Consider the following 22,982-nt stretch of genomic DNA (forward strand, 5'->3'; position numbering starts at 1 on the left):
CTCATATTTAAAGTAGAAACCACACCACAAGTTGTTTTTCCTCTTTACAAAACGTTGTATGTACACTCCAGTGCTGACAGTTACAAATCACAGAAATAAAATAGAAAGAAAAACTAAATTTCTTGAGATAAATAAACTGAAAAGAAACGGCGGCCCATGAAAACTTGTTTTCAACCATCATTTTGTCACATTTGTACAAAAAAAATAGACGTTCCTGTCATTTTTTCTGTAACATCAGAAACCCAAAAAGCATACAAAGAGCTGCAGAGTTAATATCACCTCGCTCTCCTCAAAGCCACAAGGGGAAGAGTTCTGTCTCTGAAATGAAGTCCTCTGAGTCAAACTGACTAAGAGAGCTGAAGTATTAAGTTTCATTTCCCCAAGATTCTCCACGCTGGCGGTGAAACTAATCATTAGAACACAAGCCTGCTTTCAGGACACGGTCTCGCCGAGTCATCCCGAGTTACGCCGCAGATATTTGGAGACTTTTCAGCAGCTTTAGAGACCAATTTAAGGCTTTGCTCTCATTTTCCAGGGAAAACTTAAATCTGGGACTCTTAAAAAACATTAAAAAAAACTTCAATTGAAGGACAGAACTCCTCGCTCCGGCTCTGGACCATTTTAGGAGTTCACAGTTAAGGACAGGCACTGGGGAAATGTTGTGGGCTACATTAGCATGTAGGCTATACTCCGATAGTGATGGTAAAATCAAGACATCAATGACAAAAAATAATAAATAAAAAACATCAAAATGAGATGGATCTGAAAATCTAAAATCAGACGTTATCACTCTGAAAAACATAATTCATAGTTGCTAACACAGAATTTCAATAATTTATTGTACTTTTTAAAAACAACAAGAGGTCACTCCAGTCCCCTGGTTGATAACTAAAACATTACAACAGACAGGACGCTCCACACTACTTCAGATAAATACATAAATAGTGCTTTGGGAAAGAATTCTCGACGGCGTAGCTTCTGTGTCCATAAAGAATAAAAGCATTCGTATCAGAGATGTCTGAGGCCGGAATGATGAACATAATATGGTGTCGGAAGAACCGGAAACTGCCCCGTTGATCCTCCGACATTAATTAGTATCTTCAATAATATCAACAGTAGTGGATATACATCCATTTCAGTTATTCTTATCCCTGAACAGTAACCTTAAAAAGGTAACTAAAGATTCAGGATTGTGTTTTAGGAGACCAGTATATTCGTGGATGTGTGTCCTGACTGTATTTCTTTTCCTGAGACTCTGAAGGCCGGTCTGTTTCACAGCCTTGGCTGGGTCAAATGTGTCCTTGGCTGTACAGCAAGTGCTCTGTTTCCAAAATTAGGAGAGAGCCTGGTGCACATCCAACAGACACTGAACTACACTAAGAGCTCCGGCTCTGGTGTTCAGGGCTACCGGTACAAGACAACCGCAATACGTTTAGGGAGTAGCTTGACATTTATTGGAAATGTGCTTATTTGTTTTTTTTTTAAGATTGTTACGACTCTGATGTCTGTGTGGTAACTATGAAACTACCGGCTTTAAATACGCCACACAAACACCATAGGGACTGATTACAAAAACCCCATGATTCAATAGGACACGACCGGCCTGTTATCAATCGCTTTGAAATTAGAATAAAAATACTGATTTGGGGAAATGCATTTGCATTTATATTCAGCAGATTATTGCTCAAAGTACAATATCTTTGGAACATACTGCGATATATTGTAATGTTTAAGGTGTATCCGTACAATCGAGTAGAGGAACTGTCGTAACATGACACCAATACAATAGTGTGTATATCATTATTCCACAAACAGTCCTGGGCACAAAGTATAAACTCGGAAAAAAGCCACGGAAATGGAAGCATTAGCTGCAAGTTTCACAAAAATGTCGTCCTCACGACCCTTTTGTATATAAATATCTGACACAATAATTACTTTTTTTTCTCCTTCCGACCTCTGATGACTCACTTAAAAAACAGAAGCAGACAGCAGTTTGGCAGAACGGGGAGCTCAAACCGTAAGCTTGAATATTATCTTCCTCATAGTCAAACTGGTGTAACACATGACTGAAATATCAAAAACTACGAATAAATGCGATCACTATTCAATATCTGTGACCCACAAAGCATTCAGTATAATGTAAATCAGTCCAGTCAAGAGGTCTGAGGTGAATAAAGTCCGACTGTGTTCATCACGGTACACACAGTCTTCCTCGTCATTTCCTTTTTACATCGCTTTATACAACATCACAACCAAAATAAAACCTTCTACATATACAGTCGTTTAAAAACAGCTTCGTTAAGTACAAAAACGTCTATAAAATCAGATTCTGCTGCTCGTCGTGGCTTCGGGGAGGGAGGAGGACCGAAGGGGAGGGTTGAGGGGGAAGAGGAGGAGGAGGGGGAGGCGGCGAGGAGGAAGGAGGAGGAGGAGGCGGGTAAGGGAACGACGGAGGCTGGTACTGCGGTTGCAGCGGGTAAGGGCTGGGGGGCTGGGAGAGGTAAGACTGAGGGGGGGGGAAGTGGTGAGGGGACAAGTGGGGATGCTGAGGGGGGAAGAAGGCGTTGGTGTGCGGGGCGAACTGGTGGTGCTGGGAGAGGTGGGGGGGGAGAGACTGGGAGCCGACGAGGGGGGTGTTGGGAGGCTGGTAGTACGGCTGAGACGGCGCGCCGATGTTCGGTTGGTGCGGCGGATGCAGGTGCAGCTGGCTCATGTGAACCGCTTTCTGACTGTGGTACGAGTTCAAAGGCTGGGGCTGAGCGGGATGACTGGACAGCGGGTTCGGGGGGAGGATCGGCGGCCTATGAGGGAGATGGGAGTGTGGCAGGAGAGGGGAGAAAGAGGGCGGGAGCATGTGAGGGAGGTGGGGAGGCGGGAGATGCTGGGGCGCGTATTGCTGCATGTAAAGTCCTTGCCTCGTGGGGCCGTGCGCCGGACGCATCTGCGGCTCCTCGGGCGTCCTGGCGTCGGCGCCGTGACCCCACCTCTCGTGGAGCGCTTGCGTCCACAAGTCTGTCGCCGCTCGAGCCGCCGGGTGGGTCCGCACGTCGGCTTGCGAACTCGCGCAGCTGCGCGTTTGTGCGTCCGTGGCGGGCGACCCGTGTGGCGCCCGTACGTCCGACGGGACGTCCGGGTTCAGGCGGGGTGAGGCTTTCGGACGGTCCGACGGAGAGGAGGGAGGTTGCCGAGAAGTCGAAGACACGCTGGAGGGAGCGGGCGTGGAGAAACGCGAGTCCGCTGCGGGCTTGGGACGAGTCAGGGGAGATGGAGCCGAGGTGGACATGGAGGAAGATGGAGAAGAGGTAGAGCATGGAGGAGCTAAAGAGGAGCGCAAAGGAGTGACGGCTGAAGAAGAGGAAGACTTGGAGATGGGCAACTTAGGAGCTGAAGAGGAGGACTTCCCACTGGAAGACATCATTCTACCGTCCAAATGGTGGTTGTGGTGATGATGAAGGTGCTTTGACGATGCGGCTTTGGGTTTTGTGTTCTGATGAGGAGGATGAGGCGCAGGAGGGAGCGATGAAGGCGATTTGTTCTTGCAGAGAGGAGGCGCCGGAAGTTCTGCTTTCACCTTTGCAGGAGGTGAATCCTGCCGTTTGGGTTTTCCTCCTTTCACCCTCTCATTGTCCACCTCTTTGTCTCGAGGGCCGCTCGTGTTCGAGTCCACTGAGAGAGCCGGCGGAGACAAAACAGGCGGGCGATGATGATCCCGTTCCTCCTTTTTGACCGCCGGCAACGTCCCGTTTTCTGCCACACCAACCTCCTTCTTTATACTCTCCATCACTCTTTTCTCGCTCTTCTTTTTTCTCCTCTCCTCTTTTTCCTCTGCCGTTTTTCTCTCCTTCAACTCAACCTCCTCTTCCTCCTCCTCCTCCTTCACCTCCTCATCCTCCCTATCGTAGTATTGTCTTAAGCGGACGTGCCATGCCAGGCTGCAGACGGACGACAAGGTCTTGAACTGGTGGACCACGTTGCGAGGGATGAAATAGACGTCGTTGTGGCACAGGCGGATGCGGGCGTAGTGGATGCCCTCGCGACGCATCTGGTTCAGTTTGGCATCATCGACCCACTGCACACACTGTAAAGAGAGGGGGGGGGGAACGTACGCTCCAAAATTAAGCCTAAAGAATAATATATTTAATTACTCTGTACAACCTTTCTTTAGTACAGTAAATACATATTTATGGACCAGAAATCCTTATAAATTGAATTAAATTAAACTCATCCTGTCTGCAGTTCAACCTTGCTCCACCATGTGGCAGCATCCACAGATACATTTAACTCTACACCTACAGTCAGTGTTACACAGAAAGTGTTTAATTAAAGAATGAGGAACGACCCTGTCTGATTTGGGACATAATAAAGGGTACGTCACTGTCTTCTCTGCCGTATAAGCAGCGCAATGCCTTCTGTGTGTGTGCAATGTACACACCTGAGACAGCGGAGGCTCGTATAGGTCCAGCTGCAGCCTCTCAACCACCTGAGGGAAATCACCAGCGTGGAAACACACGACGTCTTTGGTTACACGAGGAGGCGCCGAGCTGAGAACGAGGGAGGGCCCGAGTAAGAAGGATCACACATCCCTTACTACCTGAGAGTGTGATATCCATCACTACCTGTACCTGCACAGTGTGATCACACGTAGCTCCACCTCCTACCTTTGTCCGGCCCGTACGGCCTTCAGCACCCCCACTGCCGCTGTGGTCTGTCGTTCGAAGCCCTGACCGATGTGGTCTGCGTGGGCCCGGGTCCGGTCCTCAAACAGCATCTCTCGGGGCTCGCTGGCCCTCGGCAGCGACTGCAGCAGGTTCTTCACCTCGTTGGTGGAGCTGCGGCAGGACAGATAATAAAGACTGTAGAACTGTGTGGAGACTCTTGTTGTGGTTCTCGTCAGAGAGATTCCCCGTCTCGAGTTCCCTGCTGTCTAAATAAAGACTAAATACGACGACAAGGTGAGAGGGCAGCATTGTTTATTTCTTTTGTTTGCTGTCTGCGGGGGCAAAATAAAAGCACCAGACTTACATTATCAATAAATTAATTCAATATCAAAGTAGTTGCTGATGAATTGTAATTTTACTACATAACAGCAACAATTATTGGGCGCTTTGCAGCAATTTTGGTAATCAAATAATAGCAAAAATACATTTTTGTTTGATACTTTTAAAGTAATATATTATATTACATTTGTTGGTTCTTATTTCTTAAATGTCAGAATTTGCTTCTTTTTTAAATTTATCTCATTGTAAATTAAATACCTTTGGACATAAACTGAGGATAACCTTGAGCATAGGAAAATACAGTTTTTTATTTTACTATTTTCTCACATAATAAAGAAAACGATCAATCAATAATGATTTTAATTGTTCATTGCAGTAAGAACAGTTTTAGTGGACATCATTAAACATCTTTCTGGTGTACTCAACGAATGTGGACATCCTAACTCGATGTTCCACAGCACACTAAAAACATAATCAACGTCTTATTTAAATTCTTCAAAACACTGGTAACAGAGAAAAGAGGCCGAAAAACTGGAAATCAGTGATATCCTCTATAAAATAAGCATTTTAAATAATGAAACGTAAAGTGCTGGAACACGACGACGGTTTTGCTGCATGCATACAGACCGAGGAGCAGGAAAAAAAAAAAGGAGCGCTGTTGCCAAACAATAGAAGTACTGCAGTCAGCTCACTACTGGATCAGTGACTCACACTGGAGCTGCAGTCAGATTCAAACAAGAGTGGAAACACACACACAGTCTGTGAGAGATTCCTTCGAGAGTGTAACACAGACAGAACAGCAGTGAGACTACCGGTGTCGAACACTTAATTGTGCATTCATTCATTCAGAGATAAGAGCAGAGAGGCAGGAGTTGGTGGAAAGGGAAGAAAGAAGCAGAGGAAAATAGTGGGGGGGGGGGGGGTGACAACACACTCTCTCACAAACACAGTTCAGTGTGCGTGAGCTGACTACAGGCTGACAGTATTGAATGTAAAACCAGTAAAGCCGACATACATACATACATTCTCACACACACACACACACACACACACACACACACACACACACACACACACACACACACACACACACACACACACACACACACACACACACACACACACACACACACACAGACACACACACACACACACACACACACACACACACACACACACACACACACACACACACACACACACACACACACACACACACAGTCCTGTTGTTCTGACTCAATGTGCGTCAGGATTGCAAGCGGGCAATCCGTCTCTGCACAAAGTCGTTGAGGTAGATCCCTGTACGTTTATGGGCAAATAAAGTGGTGGAGAGAGAAGAGAAGATGATGGAGGGATAAAGAAAGGGGGGGAGAGGTGGAGAGTGGAGGGATAAGGCGGTAAAGGGAGTGTAAAGAGGGAGGAAGGAGAGACGGAGGGGAAAACGTCCTCGGACAACAAACACGGTTACAAGTCCAGATTTAAATGTCTTGTTTTGCTCAACCAAAATAACCTAAAGATATTTAATTGAGAAAAGTAGTGAATCCTCTCGACGGAGAAGCTGAAACCACAAAAAGTGTTTTCTTAAAAAATGTGGCTCAACTGACTGATTAACAGACAGAGCAGGCTGTGGTTTGACGTCTTACTGATGGCCGCCCGGCTCTCCATGGCCGTCTGTCATGCAGCTTGTATCCGGACAGGAGCAGCGCGCTCTGCGTCAGTCTGACCCGTTTGAGATGGAAGGTTGCTGCTGTTGCTCTGCAATTATTGTAAAAATCTCTGGCAGCGTGGCGCTCCTTCACTACGAGCTGAAGTACTTTGTTTTTATGTTTTTTTCATCGTCTGACCACCATAATCAGAGTCTCACAACAGCTCGACCTTCTCACTGAAACCACACACACGAGCAAAAATAACAAATAACATCACGTCCTCTCTTCCGATACTTCTTCACAGTATTTCTTTCAAACACTTCCTTGTCAAATTCACACACACACAGACGTAAACAAAAACATTTGCACAGCTCTGACACACAGAGTCTGTGCTTTTTTATAGTTCCTGAAAATAACGGCATAGCAACTACAATAAATCAACTTAAAGCAGGAAACAGAAGACGGACCGTAAGAAAAACAGAGAAAGAAAGAGAAGAGTGCACCTTGGTTTGTAGATGACACTGTTTACATCATGGTGATATATAATAAAGGGATGAGAAGAGAATAGTTTAACCACCTCTCTCTATCCATCTGTGTCTCTATAAAAACAGATTCCTTCAGCCCCAGCTGTTGCACAAGTGCTTCTGACAGCACACGCACACGCACACGCGCACACACACACACACACACACACACCTTTAAAGCCATCCCCGTCTAACACCGATGCTTTACGTGTTCATGTCTCGACAGGCTGGATTCAGGTGCAGACGACTGATAGAGTGGCTTTACTTCCTTTATCGCTTCCACTTTTGTTCACACAGGAACGTTTGAATGAATGAAGCTCTCTTAGATGAATTTATAGACAACGCGGTTATTAAGGTGACACCTTTTTTTTGTCCAAACAATAGTCCAAAGATATTCAGTTAATTATATAAAAACGGAGAAAAGTAGCAAATCCTCACAAACCAGAAGCTGGAACCAGTTTGGCATTCTTGCGCTAAAATCAGAAATTATATTTAAAATAAATCCCCAAATATCACTATTGATGTGACTACCAATCAGCAGAGAAGAGAGAGAAATAACTGCTGAATGTGTGCGGCGTGTGGCTGGCAGCCACGTGAAGTAGCGTCTGATGTCGACTCTATTAACACAGCGATGATCTCATCTGAGCGGTGAGCCGCATACTGCTCACATCACACACACACACTCTCTCTCTCTCTCATGGCCTCGCTCACAGAAACCCCGTGCTTGTGAGACGGAGCTTATGTGTGAGCAACAATGACTCTGTGGCAGACACCAACAGAGAGGGTGTAATTGCCTCGGCCGGCGCTGCTCCGCTACAACAAAGCTTCACGCTTCCACCACGGCTGTTGCTTCAAATGTGCGAGCGTGCTTTGATACCGTTTTTTCCCCGTAATCAGTCCTCGTGGGCTGTGCGTAGAGTAGAGAGACAGGCCGGCTCAATAAAGGTACACACACACACACACACACACACACACACACACACACACACACACACACACGAACACCAGAGACTTGTAGCCCGTGCAAACATTCATAGAGAGCAAAAATCGCAAAAATTGCAGAGCTTAAGGAGGATCAAAAATATTGTCTGGCTTGGTTTTGTGTGTGTTTTATCGGTGTGTTGGGTAAAGCGTGGTGTGCTCACCGTTTCCTTTTAAAAGGGGACTTTGGTATGTCGGCTACAGGTATCATCTGTTCTCCCGGTCTGACCCACATTATCGGACCGTCGTCACTCTCCGTGGGATTCATCCGGCTCAGATTGGAGAAGGTTCCCCAAGGGAGCGTCCGCTGCAGCCAGACAGAAGAAGAGAGGAAGGGGGGGGGGGGGGGGGGGGGGGGGGACAATCAAAGCAAGTTAGCACATCTTCCTGAACGGAAAGCTGCATCAAGTCGCTGACACACCTGACAACTCAACAGCCGTCACTTAGAATATTAGGCGGGTCGTTGATGTTTGTGTCGAGCAGCATTTCTTCCATCTGTTCCGTTTCCAAACAGTCACGTCGGTGTAAACGCAGTTAAACGTTCGGTCGCATCAAGTTTATACCTCAGTCACTCGCCCATCCCACAGCGCTCTGTTGCTACGTAGACGCTGTTCATCCCGTCCCGACTCACCTTCAGGAAGGGCGACTCCTCCAGCATGCCAAGGAATTCTGGGAAATAATCGCCGACCTCCTCGTCCACGGCTCCCACCAGGCTGATCTGTCTCATTGCCCCGGCTCTGTATGTTCCATTGCTGAAGGTCTTCTTCACCTGCAGCAGGAGGAACACAGCATTAGACGAGGACATCGGGACGCTACTTTAACACCACAGCAGCAATGTGAGATTGGTTACACTGCAATCAATTATCAATCAGCGGTACAGGTTGCACACATTGGTACACATTTCAAATGCATTTAGTATTGTTTGACTGAAATAAAATCCAGAGGAATAACAATAAAAAAACAACCAGACACTGACATGGAAGCTGTTAATCTCTACTGGGTGTCAAAACAGAAATAGTGTGTGTGTGTGTGTGATGTTTCTGCTCCACTGGCATGACTCAACAGACTGTTTGCTGCTCTTTACTTGGCTGAGCATAGTGTGTGTGTGTGTGTGTCCCATACCCTTGGCCCTCAACAGCGTCTTTGTGTGTCTGTGTGTGCGGTGCGTGCAAAATGTGGCCTGCACTCTTGGCTGATCAGTGTGTGTGTGTGTGTGTGTGTGTGTGTGTGTGTGTGTGTGTGTGTGAGAGACAGGACAGTGTGTGTTGGCCAGATCTTTGGCTGCACGCCTCTAGTGAGTCATCACTTGACAACAAGGCAGAGAAAGAGAGAGAGAGGGTGAGAGAGACGGACCAGAGGGAGGAGAGCGCGAGGATCCACTGGAGGGAAGGAAAGAGGGACAGATGGAGAGAAAGAGGGAGAGGAAGTTTAGGAAGACAAGCTATCAAAGAGACAGAAAGGGGAAGATGGAAATAACTCGGAGGGAAGAGCAACGGGGGAAGAGGGTAAGCAGGTGAAAATGAAGATACCATTTTTTTGGGAATATAAAAGACAGAGCAAGGACAGGAAAAAAAAAAGAGTTGAAGGAGAGAAGAGGACAACAGAGAGATCCATCAGATAAGAGAAAGTGAAAAGACAAAAAGGAGGGAGGCGGAGCGAGGGAGTGTGAAAAGAGATGAGGGCAGGTTAGACAGGATGGGAGGAGGGAGGTAAAGGAGGAGAAATGAAGATGGAAACGATGCATTGTAAAAAGCCTGAAGGGGAAGGTGCTCTGAGGCTCCCAGGTGAGTCCTTGAACAAGACACTAAATCCCAAAACAGCTGCTCAGCGGCCAATCATGCAAGAGTGCAGCTCATGGTGCGCGCGCGTGTGTGTGTGTGTGTGTGTGTGTGTGTGTTACTTCTCATAAGGGATTGTCGTTGGTCCAGTACCGTGTTATTTATACAGGCTGGATAATTAGTAGAGAATGACCGGAACAACTGGATTACAGATCACTGTAACGTTTAGCTAAATTAAAATACTTCAACAAAAGAAATCGTTGTCAGCCGACATCATTTTTTAAAAACTATTCACAAAATGTAAACAAACACTGTAATCTAAAACACCAAGATATTTCATTAAAAGTGACATAAAACAGAGAAAAGCGCCAAATCCAGACATTTCACAAGCTGGAACCAACAAATGTTGAACTTGTTTTGCTTAATAAAAGATTCAAAATTGTCAATTCATCACCTGCCGATGGACTTAACCATGACTCGACTAACTGCTTCAGCCATAGTTTGAAGAACATTCTGTTATTACTCAAACCGGTCCTCACTGCACATAGAAGACAAACTACATATTTAAAAGTCAGCATGCTGTCTTGTCAGCAGTAATGAGCTTTGTATAAAGATAAAAAAAAAGCTCCTGCCTGTGCACTTGCAAATCAATCTAATTACATGCATCGAATAACTGCCTATTGGTGTTCATCCAATCTATCATAAATGAACTAAATAAACCAGTTCATCGTGTACAGATGTGGTGCGTTCGTTCACTTCATTTCACTGCATCTGTGTAATATCCTCCTCAGACGATGATGACTAAAGGCTTGAAATACTCACTCTCACACATCACAACTTTAAATCGTCTCACCGAGTCAATGACCTAGATACTGAGAGGAAACTGTGTTTGTCTGCACACATGGATGCAAATGCCTCCATGCTTACAAGCGTGTGTGTGTCTCAGCCGGTGTAGTCGTACTTACGACTGTGTGCTCATGAGCGCCTGTCTCCTCTTCATCAGTGTGCGTTTACATGGTGCATAATGAAAGAGCAGAATAACTCTCATGTCGTTAGCAAAGGGAACGCTCTCTCACTATCACGGGAGAGGTTTCAAATCAATGGAAACATTTAACAGTCGGCGATTCGCTCACACACTCCGACGATAAGTGAAGACAAACAGAAGGAAACAGGAAATGTGACAGATTTCCTCTGAGCGCTACTGTTCAAGGCGCACCAGTGCTTCCTTGCCTCAGCGTACCGTGCACGTTGCACAAATGACCAACAGCGTTTAGGTTACTTCTACGGGTAAACGTGACAATGGGCTTTGTTTCAAATGGGCCGATACTGCTGCACACATGCAGAAGACGTTGAATGAATACCAACAAGTAACAATAAAATAATAAAAATCATGTACACAACAGAAACCGTTTATTTACATCCATCTATAATATACTGCATCTCGTTTGGTATTCAAGGGCCGCAGTTTTAGCAGATTGAAAAGACGACGTCATTATATGTAATTATCATTGCTGTCATCACTGTATTTGGCTAAAAGCAGTAAGTCTCCCTCCTCGTCTACTTCTTGCTCAGATTATCTCTCTCCCTCACAATACTCACGTCCCTATTAGATCAGGCCCGTCTCTGTCCTGGTCTCTGGTGCAGCCCCTGTGACCACTTGTTTATTCTATAACGAGTTTCCCTCCTCCCGTCAACACATCCTCCACTCTCTCCGGCCGAGTTCATGTCATGACATCGTCTGGCGGCTCTAGCTGACCTCAATAAGACCTCTCTACGTCCGTCCGTTTCTTAACTCTCTTTCCGGATCATTACGTCCACTCCGTCTCTAGAGCACTCTGCATATTAGCTGTGCCTTCATCACAACTAAGTTATCTGCTGACTGGTGCTTTACACACAATCGCACAACTTGCATAATCTCTTCCTCAGCTGACCCACAGACACAGCAGGCATGTGAGCGCACAAACACAAATATAAAGAGAGAACTCAAACGCACAGGGGCTCACATGCACCGTGTAAACAAAGCACATAAACTCAGATTACAACACACACACACACAGCGGGAGAGTGACTTCATCAGTCATTACGTCATCATATCATTACATAGGTAACAGTAGTTTGTTGCTATTGCGATCCTCTGATAATTAGCCTGCTTGCAACTACTTTACAAGCAGATTCTGTTATTTTTCCTGCTTTCTTTACCTCTTCGGATAACATTCTGCTGATGAACCATTTCTAGTAAATGTATCAGTGAACTGCTTGGTGCCTCCATCAGATCTGATAATAACTGTTCTAAAGGGAATTATCATATAGATCTATATATATAGATATATCATATCATAGAAACCGAACAGTTGAAATTCATTTTAACAAAGAATTCTCCAGAATTCTCCAAAGAATGTCCCTAAAGACCAGTGTTGTGAATGCTCTGACACAGCTTTGAGTATAAACATGAGCGCAATACGAGCATAGATTCATATGAAATTGAACGACGTCAGAATGAGGCCTAATCTGATGTCGTTAAAAAATAATGACTTGGTAACTGAACCGGAAAGACCAAACGACCTCACTGTTGGAGCACATCTTGTATAGAGTGTCGGGCTGTACTCGCCCTGAGAAAATAGAGTGCTCTAATCTTCTATAAGCCTGCCTTCAGTCAGGCACTGAATACAAAACACTCACAGAGCAGCTCGGATACCTGCAGTCAAGGGCTGAACACGCCCGGCTCGTTATAGAGTACAAGTGATTGTGTGTTACACTCCAGCAGCCCAACAATAAGCAGAACTTTACGGCAAACACCAAAGAACAACGATAGGCCTTTTCCTCTCTCACACACACTTACAGAAAGCAGCTGTCCAGTCGTTTGCATCTGGAGCAGAGAACCAAACAGAGAAGAAACACGAAGAGGAGAGGGATAAAAGAGAGAGAACGGCAGAGGAAGAGCCGAGGAGAGAGAGAGAGAGGTGAAGGAAAAATATGTGAGAGAAATCATTAATCTGTCTGTGTGAGCGTACCTGTGGTGTGTGTGTGTGTATATATCAGAGAGGATGCTCACATCTGTTAGTGTGTGTCTGCTTCCCAAGGTCACTGCTGAGAGCTAGGGGGGAGGGGGGGGGGGGAATTAACAAGACCAGTGGACAATGACGTTAGCTCTGCAAGGAACACTACTCTTAAAGGGACAGCTCGGGACACAGGTTTGCAGGGAAAGCTCAATCTAGATGTGTAATTCATTCATTATCTTAGTTTCGTTAATGCAGCAACATGCAGACATCAACGGTGCGTTTGTTGAAGCAGAGCTGGCTGAAACTGAAACAAACACACAGATTAACGTCATGAATATTTCATGAAAAGAAATGAAAAGCCAGGAGAGCGAAAGAGAACATAAACCGCTCTACCCCCTGTAGTCACACACACACACACACACACACACACAATTGTTGCTGGCATTGGTAAGTCCAATCAATAGCATCAATGTTAAAAGCTCAATAGCTCCCGTGATTAAAGGACAATCACCTCAGAGCAGACAGCCTTGATTGCCTGGTCTTTGTCTGTTATTTGGGGAAAGGTTGAGAAACAACGTCTACGGGGCCGTTTCATTAGCCAAGAAAGACTAACAGGGAAAAAAACAAAAGGTGTATATACGACATCCACGAGGCTTTCATGAGCCTTATGAATGTGTGTCGGCAGTTCTCGCAGTACTAGAAATTCAACATTTGGGTTTGGCTCAAACCCTGGGAAGCCCCATTTGTTGTGGGAGATTATTTGTTGGGTTTATTATGTCCCATCACGTTGAATCCTTTTTATCTCAATATGGGGTCCGTCTGGTAGCTGTGGGGCCGGCCCTCACGTTGGAAAAGAGAAGGTTGTGTCTCAATACGAAGCCACTCGGGGAGGTTTGAGGCAACAAAAGGCCTTTTATGAGTGAACTATGGACGTGAGACGGCTCTGAACGAAGAGGTCTGGCTGGAGGCAATCCAGACACCAACCGCAATACAACACAGACACACACTTCTTGTCTTTCCAGTTGTCCTCAAACAGTTGTGCAGTATGCGAGCAGTGGGAAAGAGGCTGCCATACTTTTGCTTTAGGAAAGAAAAGGAGAAAAACTACTTTTCGTGTTAGTTTTGACTCTCGAAAACAATCAAGCGAGCCGTCCCCGCCTGTGTGTCCGGCACACGACTCTGCCGCCATTGTTCATGTTGACATTTACTCTGAGGAATCGGACATCAGTATAAATGCCAAACGCTAATTAATGCGGGACAGATCGAGGCAGATGCACACAGCAGATGGCCTCAGCAATACAACTTTTCATCTGCATACAGCAGTACTCCGGTCTTTTCCTTCAATCGATCAGGTCCTGTTCAGCCAAATAGATTATACACAGAGGACAGAATGGAAGAGGCTTGGAAGCATTGCTGCTGTGCTATTCTGAACCTTCTTTTCAATTTTCAATGTCTGAAAGCTCACCGTCTGTTCAGTGCTCTCTGTGTCAACCGACCAAAGACAAACAAAACGGTGTAGATCAGTTTTTCTGTCCCACCCACATGTCCTCTGTGTGTGTGTGTGTGAGATTGTGTCCGACTGACCCGAGAGTAGAAATTAGCCATAGTGGTGGTTTCTATGTCCTTCTTGGCCAGTATTTCCAATTTGACCGGAGCCGATGGGAACTTGGTTGAGAAGTAGTCCAAGAAGTCCGGCAGGTAGCCGGCTTCCCCGTGGACGATCCCCATGACGTAATGAGCTGCCTGGAAAACAAGGACAGCAACAAAATCTAAATATTAGAAACAAAAAAATACAAATGAAACAAATTCTATAAGGTGAAAGCACTTGACTGCACTGAGCTCAACACCCGTGGATCAATATGTCTGCCGTACCTGGGAAGAGTCCTCACTGAACGCCAAGGTGACGAACTCCTGGGCAAACCTCTGCCTCTGGCTCATGGAGAGAGAGGACAGCTGGGATGCGTAGGCATGGGCCACCAGGGCTCCTCCGTTAGGCTGGTGCTCGACGTGGATGTACGGAGCAAACTCCAGGCCCGCCATGCCGGGGTTGGTGCACCGCGGCTGGCGTTTGGTTTGGGAAGGCTGCGGCATCTTCATGGAGCACGACGGAGAGTTGGGAGAGTCGAGGGGGCAGGAGTTAAAGGAGGATTTGGGGGTGAGAGGAGGGGAAGAAGGTAAGAGATGTGCAGCTTTGTTGTTGGGCGGAGGGTAAACCGGCAGAGGGGACTTAAACGGAGACAGGGCGGAGTTGTGGGCGGGATCAGAGGAGGAGGAGGAACAAGAGGTGGGAGGTGGAGAGGACGAAGGGAGGAGAAGCAGGCCGGTGCAAACGGTTTGGCAGGAGCGGTGGTACATCTTCACCCGCTTGTGCTTCTCCCCCTCTTTGTGTTTCTTCTTCTTTTTCTTCTTCACTTTTTTGATTTGCAGCTCCTCAGAGTTGATCTTCGCTTTCTCCTTTTCATCTGGACGGAGTGACAGCGAGAGAGAGAGAGAGAGAGAGAGAGAGAGAGAGAGAGAGGGAGTATGGAGACAAATCATTCATGCAAGCTTTGTAAAAAAAAAAAAGAAAAAAAAAAAGAAGAAATCTATTCGTCTGCTGTCTGATGGATCAACAAACCGACCCTCAGCCCTCTTCATTCCCTCGCTGTAAGAAGACCATTTTCACTGAATTAAGTCCCCTCAAAATGACGAAAGCTCAGAAAGCACTTTCAGAAAAAGCATCTAAATAAAGGTGAAGAGAATCAGGAAAACGTGCTGATTAAGCGGAGTCAATAAAAAGAAACAATACACAATTTACTTTTTTTTTAATGATCAAAACAAACGTGATAATTCCCTTTTTAAAAACACATAAAACAAAAATAACTCCTAACTAGTTGTAGCGTGGACAGATGACTCATAGCGTCTCCCAGATGGGGTGCATCTCCTGGGGGTGCATGCGGTGAAATAAATGGCATCCCTGAGAAAAGCAGATATGAACGAGGCAGGAAATACGCTTTCCAGTGACATATCTGAATGGAGATAATACCGTACATGGTGGGCCGTCTCTACGAAGCCTGAGGCCGGACAGAGCGGAACATGCAAATTTATGCACAGCGCTACTGTTAGTAGTGTGTGTGTGTGTGTGTGTGTGTTAGAGCTGTTCACATCTATTTGGAAATGTGTTGCTGGCTGGCCAGGAGCGGTTGTGTAAACAAGTGGACATAGATACATTTACAGGGTGCGAGTGTGTGTGTGTGTGTGTGAGAGTCGCTTTGATAGCTGCTGCCTCAGCATAATTCAAATATCAGATATCATCTCATTCACACACACACACACACACACACAGCTTCAGTGTAGTTTGTACCCCACACACGTTCATCGCCAGATAAGGCGGGAATGAAAGACAATGAAAAAGACCAGAGTGTGCGTGCGTGTGTGGAAGCAATAAAGAGGGCAACAGCGAGAAGGTATTTGCCATACAATACCTAAGCTACTAATCCAAAAGCTCTTTAACACCCTCCCTCCCCCCCCCCCCCCCACACACATACGCACACACAAACAAACACACACAAACCTTAACCTTCAGCAATCCACAGAAGAGCAGTGAGATATGGAAGAAATGTGCAGTGTGCGATAAATTTGTTGGATCGGTGATATAAAATGTAATAAACAGATATAAGGATGCAAGTCTCACGGCTCGTACAAACTTCAAATATAGATACGGACAATAAATCTATTTTACAATGTAATGAAAAGATCATTTCAAACTTAGGATCAGATTACAATATTAACAATAGTCTACTTATCCAACATTCAGACACACACTAAAACGCACTATAAAAATGTACAAATACAGATGTAGTCAAAGTACTCAGTGTTGACTAAGTATAACATGTGTGAGTTTGTCGTGTGCCTGCGGCTGCTAATAATAAACCTTCCAGCAATGGCTCCTTCGTGGCCAGTCGATTGCAGGTAGATGGAAAAACCTCTCCAGCGAAACACGTGTTGTGTAAGAGGCACACAGCCAGTACATCTATACGGTCTGATGGGAGCTTCACAATATGTTTTACACATTCTTATCATGTGTGTTTATTATGTCCAATGGTACTTCTCTCTCTCTGACTGAACATCTAACTTCTCCCCCCTCCCTCCCTAAAACTTAAACTTAACTTGAGAAGGTTCAACTTGTAGAACGACTTCCTTTTTGAGATGGATTGAGCAAAAATTATCTCGAACAGAGTCAGGAGACAGACTGAACCTAAGTGAGTCTCATGGTGCTGCTGCTGAACGTCTCTCCGGGAAATTGTTATCGAGACGAACAGGAAGATTGGAGCAACAGGCCGTCTCTCTCTCTTTTGTTACTGCGCTGTCGTCTGTTGTTCATCTTCTATTATTTGGCCATTTCGCTCCGTTCAGTCTTTCTCAAAAGGAGGAGAAATTAGAGCTTCTCTGCAGAGTCATCGCGGTCATGTTTTTAGTGACCGGACTGAATGACATAATGCGTCCAGTGTTTTGTGTGTACTAATTGCTTTTTGTACTTACTTCCTAGCAGTACATTCTGTACATTACCTCCTAAATGTATGCAACCTGGATCCAGATAAGTGGCCTAAAATGGATCGCCGGATTAACCAATTAAGGGTGACATTTGTCCGTTATGAGTCGATAAGCAGTAGTGACAGTGTGAGCGATAGATCTCATGCTGCTGACTGAAGAGGCTCCTCTACAAACAAGTTCACCAACGACACACCAGGTCATAGCGTGTGAAACGTCTCCGACCATAAATCACCTGGTCTGCATGAATGCGTGTGTGTTTCCACCAACCTCTAATCGGCAGCTTGACTCCTCCGTTCTCCCTCTTGATCTCGTTTATCACTTTGTGCTTCTTCTTCTCTCCGTCTTTGAGCTTCGGCTTCTCGCTCTCCTCTCGGCCTCTCTCGGTCGCCTCGTCGGAGCGCTCTGTGGAAGCAGAGAGAGAGAGAGAAAAGGGGCTTTTGGGTCTCGATGGTTGAAACACTTAAAGATTTACACACACGTACGCTACGCTGAACACACTCGATTTACTTCGATTTTCTTCTTCTAACCCCTTAAACTAAACGCTCGCCAAGTGCTTCACCTTGGCCATCACCCTCACCCTTAATCGTGTTGGTCTTCCTCCTACAACAAATCCACCTCTCCACCGAGCCTCTGCTCGTATCTCTCGTGTTTCCACGGCGCTGTAATGACCTTCCGATACTCAACCGTAAGAGCTACATCTCGTCAACACACACACTTCACGTGTCGTCGCCCTAATTTATCCCCGTGTTCAGAAAAGAGCTCAGAAAACGTCACCTTTCATAAAATAACTTTCATTTGATCAAACCTTTTATACATCTCCTCCTTTGATTCTTTCTTTCCTTTCAAACGCACATTTAAAAAAAAAACTCTTGTGCTGATTCTCTCTCTCTTTTCCTTTCCAAAGAACTTTTTGTGGCTTTGAACTCAGTCAGATCCATCTTTTAGAAGAGGAAGCTGTGTTCTCTCTCCTGTGGACGTGTGGAGTGGGCAGAGTGAACACAGTGGGGTTGGACGCGCTGTGTGCACGATCAAAAGAGAGAATGCTTTGAAAGTAAAAAAAGGCTTAAAAAGGAGCAGTAGGACAATTAGAGGTACATCGATACACTTACATTTCAACAAACACCTCGGCATTCTGAAGCTCAGTGGCTCGGTTTTCATTCACTACCTAACATGCAGGTATAGAAAGAGGAGACTATCACATGGAGAATCACACGTTCCAAACATGTAGAAACTATTTGACCCTTTGTCGGGGCAACGTAACACAACACCAGAGGTGTGAATGAATCAGATATCATCGGGATCCACGCAAGTGAAACTGCTTCTCGGTGTTTTTGATTTTGTTTTCTGACTTTCTTGCCGCGGCCGGCGTTTGAAGGGGAACTCTCGCTGTGTGGATGATCACAGGAGAGAAAACACTTTGAAAGACACTTCACTAACTCCAACTGCACTGGTCCCCGCTGAAACATGGGGCAGAGACTCATCAATCCCGAAAGTCAACTCCTCGTTGCGTTTGCTTTTTCAATTGAAGTCTACAACAATCTTCCTCCAATCACCAGTTCTCAAACTTAACTAATGAATTACATGTAACCTGTGCTTACAGGAGCAGCATAGCGTTTAATGCTGTAGCCCAGCCACTGGGTCAGCAAGCCAAATGCATGCTGGGATACGCGAGACAGGATAACCTGATCAAAAACAATAGATTCAAGATTTCCATTAAACCTGCGAGCGGTAAGGTTCCAAAGCCCTTTTAATATTATTAACATGACTTCTATTTAGCATATTGTCGGATCTTATTATGCGATTTAATGATTTGTGAATCTTAATTAACAAATAGATAAAAACGGTGCCATATTGTAGGAAGACATGCAGTAAAAACATCACACGGCTGACGTTAAACTGAAGCGGATAGATTTTGAGCTCTTTTTTGTTTTTGGACTCGCTGTAACAGGACAGGTAAACCTGCCCGCTGGGAGCATCCTGCTAGTCCAGATGGTCGGGGATTCTGTCAGCACGGTGCATTTACATGCACACACACAAAAAAAAACTAAGTACTTGAACTACTCCCAATAACTAAATCCCTAACACAAACTAAACAGCCGTATTACTCGTTTAACAAGCTGTTTTGCATCAGGTACCAGCCTTAATCTGTTACAAACGTGTAATTGTAAGAACATGTAAATGCAGCAGGTGTCAACGAACAGCTCAACTTGGTCTCAGTGGGGATTGAACCTGTAACCTTTGAGTTAAACTATTTATTTCACGCTAGATCCGCCGGCCTAACGCAGTGATGTGTCCCTGTTCACGGTACTTAAGTCAGGACTCGTGTCTCTTATTTCAAGACCAAATGTAAGCAGGAGTCACTGCTCCCTGCCAGTTGGCTTAAGCCGCGCTCCAACCGCCAAGCTAACACTAATAATATTATTGAGATGATGCGATACTGTTGGAGAAGGTCAGGGCACCATCATCTTCAGAGCAAAGCCGTGTCCACATGTTGAATGGCAGTCTGACTAACAGGCGTATATTAGAAAACAACATTAAAATTGTGTTTTTCCAGCGTCACCATAAGCCTGAGGTGTGTCACAGTCAAGGAAGAAGACTGACACACGGTTACCGGCAGCTCAGAACGGAGCGTTTTTAATCCTCCAAACATTTTTTGCTTCGGGATTAATGTGTGATTTCCAGCAACACATTCACACGCTTTCTCATCTTCACAAGCCACTCGCTGTAATTACAGTTTCCCTACTGCTGGCCATTGAGCGGCTCACTACGGCAATTACAGGTTCAGCATTTTTTTTGCTCATGAGCACCTCAGCGGGGCTGTTGAAAGAGTGCAATTATGTATTCTTACTTAAGGCTGCATCTCAATTCCCCCCTCCAGTCAGGTTCAGAGATGGTCTTTTTTTAGAAAATATTCTCAACAAGCTCGCATACACCATTAGCAGTTTAAAGATGAACATAATGAACGTAATAAAACTGCACTAATTGACTTTTAGTCTTATGATTGCTCAGTAAAAAATGGATTATTTACAGAGTTAAAAGACACGGTTCATTTAACGTCAACATTGTTTTTTAAATACCCACTGTTGTGTTGTGCTTGTGTGTAAAGACTAACACCAGCCTCTACCTGTTTGGATGCACATCCACCACAGGCTGCTTACTCAACCGTTTGTGGTGTGTTGGCGTTCTCGCCGACTGTTCAGAGCATGTTGTGACCTCCGAAACTACCCAACTGGAAAAAAGGGGTGGACATCATGCACTCACACACTCGCGTGTGTGTCGACTCAGTGCCACCGCGAGTGTCTAAAAACACTTGCACACGAGTAACGTTTACACACAGCAAATGCAGAGATTTTGAAAACACTACACTGGTGTTGACGATGACAAGAACAAGCCACAGAAAATATAACAGCTCAAATCAAAACGCCTACAAATGACACAATGGCTTCAGCACTGTGACCCTGTAAGTCATTTAAAATGATTCCTACCCAGGAACAAAAAAATATCTTATAATGTAAACAATTTGTAATTTTACTAATGAGCCAGTGTACATTATGTCTATGATGCCACATGCATGTTGATCATTGATTTATTGTATAATATATTCATGATGCATAATAAATGTAGGCTTTTATGTAAAAAAATTAAAATAAATAAATATATATATATATACATATATATATATATATATATTTTTTTTTTGTATTATTTTATTCTACGGATTAAATGTATTTTCCTATCAAGTAACGTAGCAGTGGTTGAATGAATCTGCTCTGCCTGTCGAACATGGAGTAACAACACGCTGTGGCTCTCCGTCTGTCTCCATACAGCCGGAGGTTACAGAGGGGGGCGTGGTGCTCCACCACAACAACACTTACCCTATAATGGCGGGCGGCTGTCATATTGTTATGACAGCAGCGTGCAGGAAATACAAAATACACAAGGCGCATGAATGTAACATGATAATTGTCCACATTCGTTGCGTTGATTATAGCTTTTTTATGCCGTTTATAACACGTTTGATTGACTCGGTTACTGTTAAACATATAAGAATAAAACGAGTTATATGTTTGCAGCTACGACTTAACTACGTTAACAATTCCGCAGCAGCTGGTTGTAATTGTAATGGCCAGGTCGCGCGACTACTGCCCTGGACCGTCGTAGTGGCGCTCGAGGGGTTCACGAGCGGGTGAACACGCGACGAACGCGCTGGCAGCCATAGCCCGCAGAAAACATCGACTGAACCGGGCTTTATAGAGTTGTGTTTATTACCTGCTTGTAATAAACACAACTCTAACTTTATGAACTCGCTTTTAAGTACAATTTAAAGAAAAATAAATACACCGATGGCCTACCTTTCGGTGGCAACATGACATCCCCATTCTCTCTCGTCACTGCAGAAGTGTGATTAATTCTGCTGATATCGTTGTGGTTGTTGTTACTAACGTTACTCGCGGGTCCGGAGGTCACCGATACTTTATTATATTTCCTTTTCTCCTCTCCGCCTCCTTTCTCCTTCTCTCGCTGTTTATCTTTACTCGGTTTCTTGGGTTTGTGGAGGAAGAAATCGCTCTGTTTGAATACTTTATGTGTGTTAGTCGGTGGTTGGAGTCCACCGGTAGCAGGCACCGGAGGATTGTTGCTCGTCTTCACCGGGCTGAAGCTCCACACGCCCGCCCCGCTGCTGCTGCCGTAACTCTGCTGGAGTTTCTCGCCTCCCACTCCTCCGTTCCCGCTGAGTTTCTTGGGCTTAACACTCCGCTCCTCGACTCGGACCTTCTTGGGCGGCGGTGCGTTGAAATCCCGGGAAGACAGCGTGCGGTTGTCCGGGGCTCCTCTCGCCTCGGTCGGCTTGACGAGCAGGCTTCTGGCGGAGGCGACCGCCAGCGCTACCGCAGTAGCAGCTCCGGTGGGGTGAACGGAGCCCAGCGAGTCAGCCATCTTGAGGCTTCTCTCTATTTACTCTCTTCCCCCAACGGCCGCCGCTGCTGTTTTTTTTTTTTTTTTGCGCGACGAGCAAGGAGGCAGTGAAGGGGCGGTGCTTAATTTGATAGACAGGCAGTCAGGCAAGGGGGCGGGGTTGAGGCTTGACTGACAGGCAGAGGGGGAAAAACTATAGGCGGGGCTTAGCAGCAGTGTGTGTACTGTTGTATTTTGAGAACATTATGAGGAGCAAAGTAAATAAAAAGCATCACGAGAAACATTCTGAATATTTTAATGTTTTAAATGTCATTTAACAACCAAATATTTGTAATCCTTATCTGTTCTGGAGGGAAGGAACTTCAAACTGTTTTGGTTGACATCCGAATCATTTAGTTTGCATTGAAAGTAAATGGTCTGCAGATTAAATGATAAAACAATTAGCTGCAGCTATAGTTTAAAGCACTCAATTTCATTGCAAAATAGATGACCAAAAAGTCCAAAACATTTTGTTTTATTTCAGCTTTAGTCTTAAATCCACGTTCACCTGACCACAACTAATTGACGGAACATGTAGGGAAGTGTGCTGGCGGCAAAACATGGGTTC

General features: G+C 45.3%; 1 protein-coding gene across 1 annotated transcript; it reads right to left on the minus strand.

Moving 5' to 3' along the window:
* Positions 1 to 22,396, minus strand: LOC306796094 (uncharacterized protein; the record flags this gene model as incomplete). The annotated part of the gene is made up of 9 exons (XM_079294872.1): positions 1 to 4,078; positions 4,433 to 4,541; positions 4,659 to 4,829; positions 8,313 to 8,455; positions 8,780 to 8,917; positions 14,510 to 14,668; positions 14,798 to 15,387; positions 17,726 to 17,860; positions 21,811 to 22,396. 9 exons carry the CDS (start codon positions 22,394 to 22,396, stop codon positions 2,315 to 2,317), a joined length of 3,795 nt encoding a protein of 1,264 aa, XP_079150998.1. The 3' UTR covers positions 1 to 2,314.
* Between the last annotated feature and the right edge of the window lie 586 nt (positions 22,397 to 22,982).

The sequence above is a fragment of the Melanostigma gelatinosum genome (assembly GCF_949748355.1).
Source record: "Melanostigma gelatinosum genome assembly, chromosome: 22".
NCBI classification, from domain to species: domain Eukaryota; kingdom Metazoa; phylum Chordata; class Actinopteri; order Perciformes; family Zoarcidae; genus Melanostigma; species Melanostigma gelatinosum.